General features: G+C 49.1%; 2 protein-coding genes across 6 annotated transcripts in view; both read right to left on the bottom strand.

Moving 5' to 3' along the window:
• Positions 1–6,081, bottom strand: part of LOC148387069 (RNA-binding Raly-like protein) — a 47,245-nt gene extending 41,164 nt beyond the window's left edge. For 4 of the 5 annotated variants that reach the window (XM_088396809.1, XM_088396811.1, XM_088396810.1 and 1 more), the window contains exon 1: positions 114–250. The gene's annotated coding sequence lies outside the window, so the exon portion shown is untranslated. Of the gene's footprint in view, positions 1–113; positions 251–5,974 lie in introns of those variants that run through there. The other variant, XM_088396815.1, reaches the window with a different exon arrangement.
• Positions 6,082–6,567: 486 nt separating this feature from the next.
• Positions 6,568–12,150, bottom strand: and2 (actinodin2). Its single transcript, XM_088396050.1, is given in 7 exon segments — positions 6,568–7,178; positions 7,763–8,632; positions 8,756–8,919; positions 9,112–9,156; positions 10,084–10,160; positions 10,228–10,361; positions 12,140–12,150. Coding segments are annotated over 5 exon segments (1,527 nt in total). The 5' UTR covers positions 10,142–10,160; positions 10,228–10,361; positions 12,140–12,150; the 3' UTR covers positions 6,568–6,788.
• Between the last annotated feature and the right edge of the window lie 185 nt (positions 12,151–12,335).

Raw genomic sequence — 12,335 nt, 5'->3', positions numbered from 1 at the left:
GCAAAAAGTCCAAACAAAAGGCGTCGCACTCGGGCGAGACAAAAAGGGCTATGGGGAACAAGGCACTAACAAAAGGCGTCGCTCTGTGGCGAGACAGAAAGGAGGAATCTTACTAGGAATTCGGACGGCAAGGAATCGCTGGTGGTCGGGACGAGGCAAGACACACTGGCACAAGACAAGGGGAAGACACGGACTAAATACACACAAAAGGGCTGGGACACAGGTGCTGACAATTAGCGTCAACCACACAGGTGCACACAATCGGGATCAGGGAATACAAGACAACAGAAACAGAGGAAGGAACCACGAACTGAAACGGAAGGGATGACAAAATAAAACAGGAAGTGAAGTTACGACACAGACAAGACTGAAATCCGGAAAATAAACGTGACCGCATGACATAACCCCCCCCCCCCCTAGGGCCGGATCCCAGACGGCCCAGGAGCCTCAGGGTGAGCTGCATAAAAGTCCTCAAATAGCCCTGGGTCCAAAATAAAACTAGGCGGCATCCATTGCCGCTCCTCAGTCCCATAACCCTCCCACTCCACCAGGTACTGCAAGCCCCGGCTCCTTCTGCGCACGTCCAACAGTTCCTTCACCGTGTAGGCAGTCCCACCTCCAACCGTCCGCGGAGGCGGCGCAGGATCTGGTACCAACGGACTGTCCACAGCCGGCTTGATCTTCCCGACGTGAAAGGTGGGGTGGACTGCAAGGGACCTGGGCAAGCGGAGACGCACCGCGGCCGGGTGCACGACCTTGGCGATGGGGAATGGACCCACAAAGCGAGGTGCCAGCTTCCTGGAGTCCCCCCGGTTGGGAAGATCCTTGGCGGACAGCCAAACACGTTGACCCCGCCGGTACACGGGCGCCGGACGTCTCCTTCGGTCAGCCATCCGCTTGACACGGTCCCCCTGGCGGATCAGCGTGGCCCGCGCCGCCGACCAGACACGATGACATCGGCGCACCAAGGCGTGGGCCGAGGTCACCGTCACCTCCGGCTCACTGTCAGGGAAGACTGGGGGCTGGTAACCATACACGCACCTGAACGGCGACATACCTGTAGCTGTGGTGGGCAGGGAATTATGGGCATACTCCACCCAGGTGAGGTTCTTGCTCCACGAGGAGGGGTTTTGGGAAACAAGGCAGCGGAGACCCGTCTCCAACTGCTGGTTGATGCGTTCCGTTTGCCCGTTCGCCTCTGGATGATAGCCCGATGTGAGACTCACAGTTGCCCCTATGAGCCTGCAAAATTCTTTCCAAAACCTGGATATGAATTGGGGACCCCTATCTGAAATAATGTCCTTTGGGAAACCATGAATCCTGAATATGTTGTCCATCATTACTGTTGCCGTTCGTTTAGCGGACGGCAACTTGGGCAGAGCGATAAAGTGAGCCATCTTCGAGAATCTGTCTACAACAGTGAGTATGGTTGTTCGCCCATTTGAGGCTGGTAGCCCTGTGACGAAGTCCATGGAAATCTCGGCCCACGGACGCGATGGAATGGGAAGGGGATGCAGCAAACCCATACGGGCGCCGTGGGAGTTCTTATTCCGGGCGCAGACGGGACAGGCTGAGACGTATTCCCTGACGTCTGCCCCCATGGAGGGCCACCAGAATCGCTGCTGGACGACAAACAGGGTTCTGCGCATGCCCGGATGACAGGAGAGTCTGGAGGTGTGAGCCCAATGGACAACTTGGGACCGTAATTGATCGGGAACGAACAGTCTGTTCTCAGGGCATCCACTAGGGGGTGGTTCGTTGCCATTGGCCTGCTGCACCAGGCCTTCGACAGGCCAGGTCACTGCTCTTACCATGCAACGAGGAGGCAGAATGGGTTCGGGCTTCTTGACTTCCGGTCAGGCTTGGTGTTTTTGGATCCCGGTCTGTAAGACAGAGTAAAGTTAAATCGGCTGAAAAAGAGCGACCAGCGGGCTTGGCGAGAATTCAGTCTCTTGGCCGTCTTAATGTATTCTAAGTTTTTATGGTCTGTCCAGACCAGAAAAGGCTGCTGTGCTCCCTCCAACCAATGTCCCCATTCCTCCAAAGCCAGTTTTACCGCCAACAGTTCGCGATCTCCCACGTCGTAGTTCTGTTCGGCTGGCATCAGCCGTCTGGACAGGAACGCGCACGGATGGAGCTTGTTGTCACTCTTGGCTCTCTGGGATAGAATGGCCCCTATCCCTTGATTGGAGGCGTCAACCTCCACCACAAACTGTCGTGACGGGTCGGGAAGCGTGAGGATAGGAGCGGAGCTAAAGCGGTTCTTCAGCTCCTGGCCGCCTCCGCTTCCGCCGACCAGCAGAATGGAACCTTAGGGGACGTTAGAGCATGCAAGGGAGCCGCTGTAGCACTGAAGCCTCTGATGAACCGCCTATAAAAATTGGCAAAGCCCAGGAATTGCTGCACCTTTTTGCAGGAGTCAGGGGTAGGCCATTCAGTTACCGCGCTCACTTATGCCGGGTCCATCTTTACTTTGCCCGGGGCTATGATGAAACAGAGAAAAGATACGGTGTTTGTGTGGAATTCGCTTTTCTCGGCCTTAACGTGCAGTTGGTGGTCAAGGAGGCGTCGCAGAACAGTCTCAACGTGAGACCTATGGGGTCTCCAAATCCGGGGAATAAATCAGAATATCATCTAAATAAACGTACACAAATTGATCCAAACAGTCCCTCAGTACATCATTTATCATGGCCTGAAACACCGCAGGGGCATTGTTGAGGCCAAATGGCATTACAAAGTATTCAAAGTGTCCTCGATGTGTGTTAAAACCCGTCTTCCATTCGTCCCCCTCACGGATGCGCACTAGGTGGTACGCGTTGCGCAGGTCTAACTTTGTGAACACCCGGGCTCGCTGTAATTGGTCGAACACGGTCGACATCACGGGAAGAGGATACCGTTTTTTTATTGTGATCTGATTGAGGGGGCTGTAGTCAATACAGGGACGTAAGGTGCCGTCTTTTTTGCCCACCCCGCACCCGCAGGCGACGATGACGGTTGAATCAACCCTGCTTGAAGAGAGACGTCTATATAATCGTTCAGGGCCTGCTTTTCGGGGCCCGAAAGGGAATAAAGCCTCCCCTTGGGTATGGTTGAGGCCGGCAGGAGTTCAATGGCGCAATCATACGGACGGTGGGGAGGTAGGGAGGTAGCCTTGGCCTTGCTAAATACCTCGGCCCATTGGTGGTAACACGCGGGAACCCCGGTCAAGTCTGGAGTTTCCGAGTCTGGAGCAGAAGGCACAGTGCGCGGGTTAGATTTGATACATGAATCTTGACAGTAGGACCCCCATCCCGTTATTTCCCCTGATCCCCAGTCTATAGCAGGGTTGTGGCGTTGAAGCCATGGATACCCGAGAATGAGGGGGTTCATTGGGGAGGTCACGACATGTAGTCGTATTTTCTCATGGTGGGGCCCAAAAGACAGCGAGACAGGTTCTGTTATGTGTGTCATCTCGAAAAGTGCCTGTCCATTGAGTGCCTTGGCGTTCACGGGAGTGTTCAGCAGTTCAGTTTTTATTCCCCATCGTCGAGCAAATGCCCAGTCTATCAAACTTTCATCAGCTCCTGAGTCTATTAGCACATCAAGTTCTATATTTTTTCCCAGCTGTGTGACCCTGCCCTTGGGGAGAACTCGCCCTGGGGACAGAGCAGCAGAGAAGGCGCTTACCTTCAGGGTCCTCCTCCCCGGGCAGGAGAGGAGGAGGTGGCCGTGCTCACCGCAGTAGTAGCATCTACCTTCCTGGCGTCGTTGTATCTTCTCCTCCTCTGTCAGCTTTGCTCTGCCCAACTGCATCGGTCCCGACTCCTGGTGCTGCCGATCCCCGTCCGGCCTGGGGCAGGTCGCCTCTAGGGCGGAAGGAACGGCTACTGGCACGAAGGCGGGGGCGTTCCTGCTTCCGCGGTGCTTCCTCCACTCTTGCAGCCGGTTGTCGGTGCGGCTAGCCAGCGCGATGAGGGCGTCGAGATCGGTGGGAAGATCCAGGGGAATTAGCTGATCCTGTATGGATCCGGAAAGGCCTTGGGGGAACTCATACAGTCATACATATGTCATACAGCGCCGTCGCATTCCGCGGCCAGCGTGCGGAAACGCATGGCGTAATCCCCGACGGTCTCTTGTCCCTGGGATATCTGACAGAGTTGCCGAGCCTTCTCTCGGTCAGCAGAGATTGGGTCGAACACCGTACGCAGAGCCCTGACAAAAGCGGGGAGGGAGCGACAGGAGATGGAATCCCTGGCCCATTCTGCTGTGGCCCTCGTGCGGGCCCTTCCCGTCAGGTATGATACCATATAGGCCACCTTGGAGCGTTTGGTGGGGAAATCCGCCGGGGACCTCTCAAAATGCATCTCGCACTCAGTAATAAAGGCCCGGCTAAGACCGGGTTCGCCGGAGTAGCGTTCTGGAGGAGCCAGTCTGGCACCACAGGACATGGGAGCTACGGCAAGGGGAGTCACGGGAGAAGCAGCGGATGGGCTGGAGGTCGCTGCTGGTCCCGCGTTTAAAAGCGAGAGCACGTCCTGCATTTGTTGACCCAGCTTTCCTACCTGGGCGGTGACCGCCCCTCTGAAATCTTCTTGGCTCTTTGCGAGTCCTCGGATCGCCTCGCCCAAATTGCCCACTTCCTTCTGGTGCTGGGCGAGCTGTGAGGCGTGGCAGCGCACTGCGGCGCATAGGTGCTCCGACTCTGCCGAGTCCATGTCTGGCCAGTGTGTACTGTCAGGCAGGGAACAAGGCGGAGGACTCGGATGCAGAGTCTTTCTTTTCACGGATTTATTCCAACAAAAAGATGACCAAAAAGACAACTCAAAGCGCTTCTTGCGAGGGAAACACTCGGCAAAAAGTCCAAACAAAAGGCGTCGCACTCGGGCGAGACAAAAAGGGCTATGGGGAACAAGGCACTAACAAAAGGCGTCGCTCTGTGGCGAGACAGAAAGGAGAAATCTTACTAGGAATTCGGACGGCAAGGAATCGCTGGTGGTCGGGACGAGGCAAGACACACTGGCACAAGACAAGGGGAAGACACGGACTAAATACACACAAAAGGGCTGGGACACAGGTGCTGACAATTAGCGTCAACCACACAGGTGCACACAATCGGGATCAGGGAATACAAGACAACAGAAACAGAGGAAGGAACCACGAACTGAAACGAAAGAGATGACAGAATAAAACAGGAAGTGAAGTTACGACAGACAAGACAGAAATTCGGAAAATAAACGTGACCGCATGACATTAAGCGTCGAATATATCCATGTTTTAGGAGGAAAAACATTTACTAAATCAGAATACACTTTAAGCCAGGGGTGGGCAATTAATTTTTACAAGGGGCCACATGAAAAACCTGAGTTATGTCAGAGGGCCACACCAACGATAATTTAAACCTGCTCAACTTTATTCCATTGTAATATGCACTAAATTATTTATTTTAAATGGCTGGTACTGGTAATTAGAAGACTACAATTATTCTGTTTATATTTATATCAGGCTATGTGAAATTGTGGTGTATAGGTCAAATAAAAAACTCATTAATCAGTACAATTTATTCTTAACTTTTTTAACTTTTCCTCAAACTGTGAATTACAACACATTTATAGGAACATCAATGTGTCCTCAAGCCGCCTTGTTACGGTACGTCGGGAGAGTGACACATTCTCAAATGCGCTCCTTTTCTCCGGGCATATCAGTGCAACAGAGTCCAATAAGCACTCCTTAATAAACTCTCCGTCAGTAAACGGCTTACTTTTTCTGGCAATTTTGCTGGAAATGACAAAACTTGTCCTGACTGCTGCATCTCTGTGGGTGTGAAGTTTGATAAAAAGTCCTTGTTGGGCTTGCAGTTTTGCTAGCAATGCATCAGCCTCTGTTGCGCGCTCTTTATTAAACAGATTTCTGTATTTTTCCTCATGCTTGGTCGTGTAGTAGCGACTCAAATTATATTCTTTAAACACAGTGCCACAAACCAGGCACACGGCTTTACCTTTCAGTTCTGTAAAGAAATACTTGGCAGTCCATGTCTTGTTGAAAACACGGCACTCCTTGTCAACTTTTCTTTTCTTCGCGTCAGAACACATTTTGAGGGCAGTATTACTTCGCGCTGTTCACTTACACGCACAGCGCACATGCACGCACGCTACACGGAAGTGCGACACATTTCAAAATAAAAGCAGCACAGTTGTATCGCATGTACGACACAGATTTTTTAAATTTATTTATTAAGTTGTAATCAAATGTAATTTATGATTGCGGGCCGGACAGAGACGCACAAAGGGCTGGACATGGCCCGCAGGCCGTATTTTGCCCGGGTCTGCTTTAAGCGAACTGTAAACGGTTTAGAAGAACTTTGGAGATGGATGTTGCAGCTGCTGACATGCTCTTCTTCACAGTTATACAACCGACTGCTTGGACGCGCTGGTGAGGAATGTCTGCTACCTTGTGGTTAACACTGGTATTACATCTTTCAAAGTGTGGGTGGGAAAGGCATCAGTTTTGTCAAATTTATGGAATTCGTTTGATATGTCTATCACAACAGGTTTGATCATTTCAAGGATTTGCCATAAAGAAATGAGCCCATTCGGCTTTAGTTTTTATTAAGAACTTCATCAAAACTGAATAAATGAAGCTGCTGGGGCAGAAAATCAATATTAAATACACTTTGAGTATCTTGACAAAGGAATGTACAACACATGTTGCAACCTAACGGTATCTATCTAACATTCTTTTAACTGTACTGTTGTTTAAAAAAAAAAACTCACATTATTGAAGTTGCTTCATGTTATGCTGTGATTTTTGGTTTAAATCTTGCGCTGGCTTATGATGCCCCAGAGAAAGTGCTCAAAACGAGGGACGGCGGATTTTGTGGCCTCCTTAGTTGATTTCTCGATGGGGCGGGCCACCTCTTTCTCTTCGACGTCTGTGTCACCGAGACGCAGGCGACAGTTGTAGTCGAGCTCGGGGTCGCAGTGGGGGTCCGGCAGGATGATACCACCCTTGCCGGGTCCTCAGGCTTGGACAGCGGAGGGTGGCGTAAACTTGTTGCAGGTGGGGTCAAAGGGATGGCAGCGGGGCTCAGGTGGAGCCTGGGCCTTCTGCTGGGGGTCGATCGGGGTGCAGTCTTTGTCATAGTGCATATAGCAATCGTAGCCCTCTTTGGTCTTGCCACGGATGCCCAGCTTGGAGCCGACCTGATTGATTGATTAATTGATGGGTGGGTTTTGGTCAATACAGACGGACAGTGAAAGCATGATGCAACAAAAAATCACGAGAGTGTTCTCCCATTATGTCGCAGATTTTTTTGGGTCTATTTGTCTATCGCAGATATCTGCTGTCTGTAGCGCTTGTCTTTTTTTTTATTATTATTTTTTAGAGCTATTGCAGATCGGTCTGGAACATCCACTTTGCAGTGGTACCTTGACTTATGATTTTAATTTGTTCTATGACCATGCTTGCAACTTAGAGGGGGTGATAAAATGTGATTACTCTATGTGGTAATTTTGCGTTGGACTGTTTGTCCCGCTCAATTCATAGCTGAAAGTGAATCAGCGACTGTGCGAGGGCATCACAGTACCTCAATCGCCCCATTTTTCTTTTACTTCATGAGAGAGGTAGTGTATCTGAAGCTCGCTCGCAACTAATATTTTAACTCGCCTTTATAAATCAAAATTAATTTGGGACACTCCTAAGTCAAGGTACCAACGTATATTACTTAATAAAAAGAATGAAAAAAATTAAAGTCTAGTCGACATTACTCAGGGCGTGAGATTCAGACCTGTTGCTCTGGGAGTCGTGGTTGGGACTTGCGCAGGGCAGCGGCGACCGCCAGTATGCAGTAGGGATCGTAGCGGGGGTCGCAGGTCAGGGGGGCGGCGACGTGAGCGGGCTGGCCTTTGGGAGCATACTCCAGCACGGGCTTGGTGAGGCCTGCCAGCTTGGTGGCGGTTAGTGGGTTGCAACCGGCGTCAAAAAGCGGGTTGCAATGCTGCTCCTGAGGCGCCGAGTCGACGCCCAGGCCGGCGGGTGGGGCCACGCAAAGGGGATCCGCCGGGTCGCAGGTTGGGTAGAGACGATGGTAATACCCTGGGGGGGCCTTTTGCACCATCATTGGCTTGCAATAAGGGTCCTTGGGGTCACATTTGAGGGCAGCGTAGGACAGAGCGGGACCGGCAGCAGGTCGGTAGCCGTACGCCGCCCTCAGGTGGTACTGAAGACACTCAACGTCATCATGGCTGCAGATCCGCAGCAGCTCAGCCTTCTGTTCGTAGCTCAGGAAGGGCTCCAGGATGGGGGCGTAATGATAGAAGCCTGTAGGGCTCTTCAGAGCCATGGGCAGAATGGGGGCGGGCGCCTTGGCTGGGGCAGGCGCCGGGGCAGCGGCAGCCTTGGAGGTCAGCGGGAAGAGGCAGTAGGGGTCCACGTAGGGGTTGCAGATCTGGACGGCGGCGGACTTGATGGGAGCAGGCATCACCATGGCCGCCTTGGGCTTGCTGGTAGACTCTGCAATGCATTCTGGGTCGTCAGAGTCGGCACACGCCTTGTAGATTTCGCTCAGGTGTTTGAGGTAGTGGTTGAAGGTGGGGCCCTCTTCCGTCCGGTGCTTGTTCTGAAGGTACACCACGTACAGACGGTCCAGATCCTCAATCTGTAAAGTACAAAGTCCTGCTGTAAGCATCTACAAGCAAATAACGATTCATACCAAAGGAAAAAAAATCCCAGACTCAAAAGCGGCATGAGAAACTAAATAATGAATGTTAATCGCACTCACCCCCTCCTGGTTGTGGCTGTCCATGAAGTACTTGTACCAGCCCCAGAAGTCTGGGGAGTGCTGGAACTGGGGCACCGCCATAACAGGCGCGTTCCTCCTGTGGCGTGCCAACGTCCTCAGGTTGGCCACCACCTCAGCCTTCACGTCATCAGACACAACACCAACTGGAAACACGGCACTTGAGATGAAGAACTCCTACGATTGCTGGAAGGTCATTCAGTAGCGTTTTTTCACACTCCAGCGTGAATAATGCATGAATCTTAGAAGTGGATTGCAGCTTTAAATTCAATTATTCCTAAAGAACACAATTATTCATTATATTATTTATTACCTAGAGTGGCTACACGGGCCCTTACCTTCATCCTCCTTGCGCTGCTCCAGTGGGACGGCCCCGAGGAACTCTGTTAAGCACACACGGGAATCACATTAGCAAGCAACAGGCAACTTCTCTGACAAGGACCAGATGTTGCGCTTTCCCCGCACACGGAAGAAAAAACACTGAGGCGGCCAAAAGGGCCCCCGGGGTGCGAAACGCGGCAGGTGCCCGGACCGTGGCGCCCTGGCAGCACCCGCCCTCGCTTTTAACTAGCATCTGTGTGTTTATACAACAACCGGGGGGCCACCTCCACCTGTAAAACTTCAAAGTGCAGGCCCTCACACACGCTAATTACGGCTATGCTGCAAAAGGAAAAAAATTAAAAACTATATGCGGATGTGTTTTGCGTGCATTCCCGTGTGGAATATCCTCTGCTTTTACCTTCTGAAGTTTAGCGCTCGACTCGTAAAATGGGAACTGTCTACTCAGCTGATGGGGACTGCAGCTAGGGATTTTAATATAGGGCCCTATCAAGGGCCATTTTGATCATCCATGTTGCATTTCTGAAAAGATGGTTGAATATAAAACAACAGAACGAACCACAAAACTATTTTGTGGTTTCATCTTCTCCTTTTAGAGTAAACAGAAATAACCCTTGTGGAATACGTAATATGTGATTTTAGTAACATTTTAATTTGAGATTAAAATCTTTTATATTAGTTATATTTAAAATGATGAGGTGCTAGATTCAGGTTTCAATGTATTTTTTTTACTACGTCTTTAATTTAATAAATTTCCCATTATTTTTTGGATTATATATATTTTGTCAGACGTGTATTTAACTTTTATGAGCAAGGCATTTTAATGAAATCCCAATTCATAAGTACAGTTTTTAACTGTCCTAAATTTTAACACAGTTGTAATTTTTGATGACCGTAAAATCCACTAAAACCCGAAACATTAAATTTATCTTTCATGCATTTCAAAAGCAAAAACAAAAAAAGAACATCACCTGGTAAGAAAACGATGACTAGAAGGAATCCAACGTGGATCAGGGAAGGCGACGCCATGCTAGTTTTGAGGCTCTTCCTGCGTGTTAAATAAAGACTGTTAACATTCTGACATAGACGCCAACTTCAGCAGGACAAAGTGTTACCTGCGCTGGCGTTGAAGGGATCTCTGTCTTGGGGTCCTCTTCTGCTTGTTGGCCTTAGCTGTCTGGCCCCCTGTGCCTCTCTGATATACAGTATGGGAGAGGCAGGCAGGGGCGGTGGTTTTAAGGACACCCCCCTCCCCCCCAACAGATCATTAAAAATGAAAACGACAACGCCATGAAAATTGCTGGATTCGCCGCCACCCCGACCAGCGGCAGCCCTGTCATTCGAAGCCGAGTGGTGCGGAGGGATGTGTTAACAAGAGAAGTGTTCTTTCCTGGCAGGTTTTTGCCACCAGTTGAATTTTTACATTTACATAATGGGTTTATTGGGTGGAAGTGAGCAGCTGTTAGCTATTAAATCCACATAGATACAGCACACCACCGTCAAAATCAAACAGGAGCCTTGCAAAATGGTCCTTATCCGGGATGATAACACAAAGATGTTGTTCTGCAAGTTTCTCTATAGATAATGAATGGGCCTATTACATTTCCCCGAGGAAGGCCACTCCACAAATTAGGTTTCAAATTTGGGTTGGGGGGTCCAATTTTGGGTTACGGTTTGAAATTGTGGTTTAAGGTTACAAATTAGGGTTTGGGATTAGTTTAAGAATTAGAACAGTTTGGGTTTCAAATTAGTGTTTGAAACTAGGGTCGAAACAGAAACTTTGGGTTTCAAATTAGGATTAGGGTTTCAAATTTGGGCCAAGGAAGTGGTTTCATAATCAAGCTTGAAGCCTAACCTACGATTCCAAGTTAAGATTTGAAGCAAAGGTGTGTCACAGTTTGAAAAATAGATTTTGCTTTTAGATTAAGAGTTTTGGAGGCACAATATTCTGGATTAATAATTTAACTGCGTTTCATCAATTTCCATTTAACTGATGACGAGTGCGCCAACACTTTTTGTCAATATAAACAGCATGGGGAAAAAAAAGTACAGCACATAAATGATCATTCAGTTTATGATTTTCCTTGAGGCGCCGCCATGCCTTTTATGGTAGAGGCACTAAGGAGTGATTAGAGGAAGCAGACTTCCTAACCAGGACACACTAATGAAGCTACATCTTGCTGCTACTTGGTGGAAAGTTGAGCCGTTAAGCATTCCACGATGCTTGTGGATACTAAACATACATACAAAACTTGTGTAGTGTCAGTTCTTCTTCTTTTTCTTGGCATTTGGCTTAATTTCACATTACTGCCACCAATTGATATTGTTCTGCCACTGCAAGGAAACCAATGTGACCTGATGGTGGCGACACCACAGTAGGCCTACTTCATAAAAACATCAATTAATGTCATAATTAAATACCATCTCAGTCTTCCGTGGTGACGTGTCTCTTCGAATACATCGGCCACTAAAAATAAAATATGCGTTGGGAGCCCGTAAAAGAGCCTCACGCTGCTTGGAAACGAGACGCTCATGTAAAGGCAGACCCTTGTAAAAGCGACGTGGCGCTTGCGAAGAACATGGGAGCACAAAATCTGGCGCCAATCCCCTGTGATTTCCTCAACTACCAAATTATGGATTTACTTTTTGTTTTTGCACACCTCAAGAGAGGTACTGGCTGAAAAAGACACATAAAAAAATAAACAGAGAACTACTAGAATCAAATTAATACTTGTGTGGCTGGATATAGCACAGGCATTACGCAGATACCAGGCAAACGCGCCCTCTAGTGGTTGTTACAAGGCATGATACTAACACACCACTCATCACTTGTCATGTACAACATGTTTACGGGAGCCCATCATATGTATAATTACTAGCCAGGTGTTGCCAGGCGAAAGAATTTTGGGGAAGAATGTGAAGAATCCCACAACATCTGCAGGCTGAGTTTTAAAAAAGTAAAATCACAACAGAAGGAAAATTGTATGTCATTAAGCCATGCAAGCAAAATGGCGGGTCTGCACTTACTTGGAAGAATGTTCAGTATGTTGGTCTTGATTTGCACGATCCTTCGCCATCTGTCACTGGATGACATTGTCCAAAAACAGTTCCTCGAAATCTGCATGGGAAAACGCGATGGTGAATTTGACAATACTTTACAAGTCACAAACAATAAACTGCATTTCAAAAAGCAACCAAAAGCACGTGACAAGATATCCAAACA

The sequence above is a fragment of the Syngnathus floridae genome, chromosome 14, assembly GCF_059516105.1.
Source record: "Syngnathus floridae isolate MCC-2025c chromosome 14, RoL_Sflo_1.0, whole genome shotgun sequence".
Classification (NCBI taxonomy): domain Eukaryota; kingdom Metazoa; phylum Chordata; class Actinopteri; order Syngnathiformes; family Syngnathidae; genus Syngnathus; species Syngnathus floridae.
The sequence above is the reverse complement of the archived record's forward strand: the minus strand, read 5'-3'. Positions and strand labels throughout refer to the sequence as shown.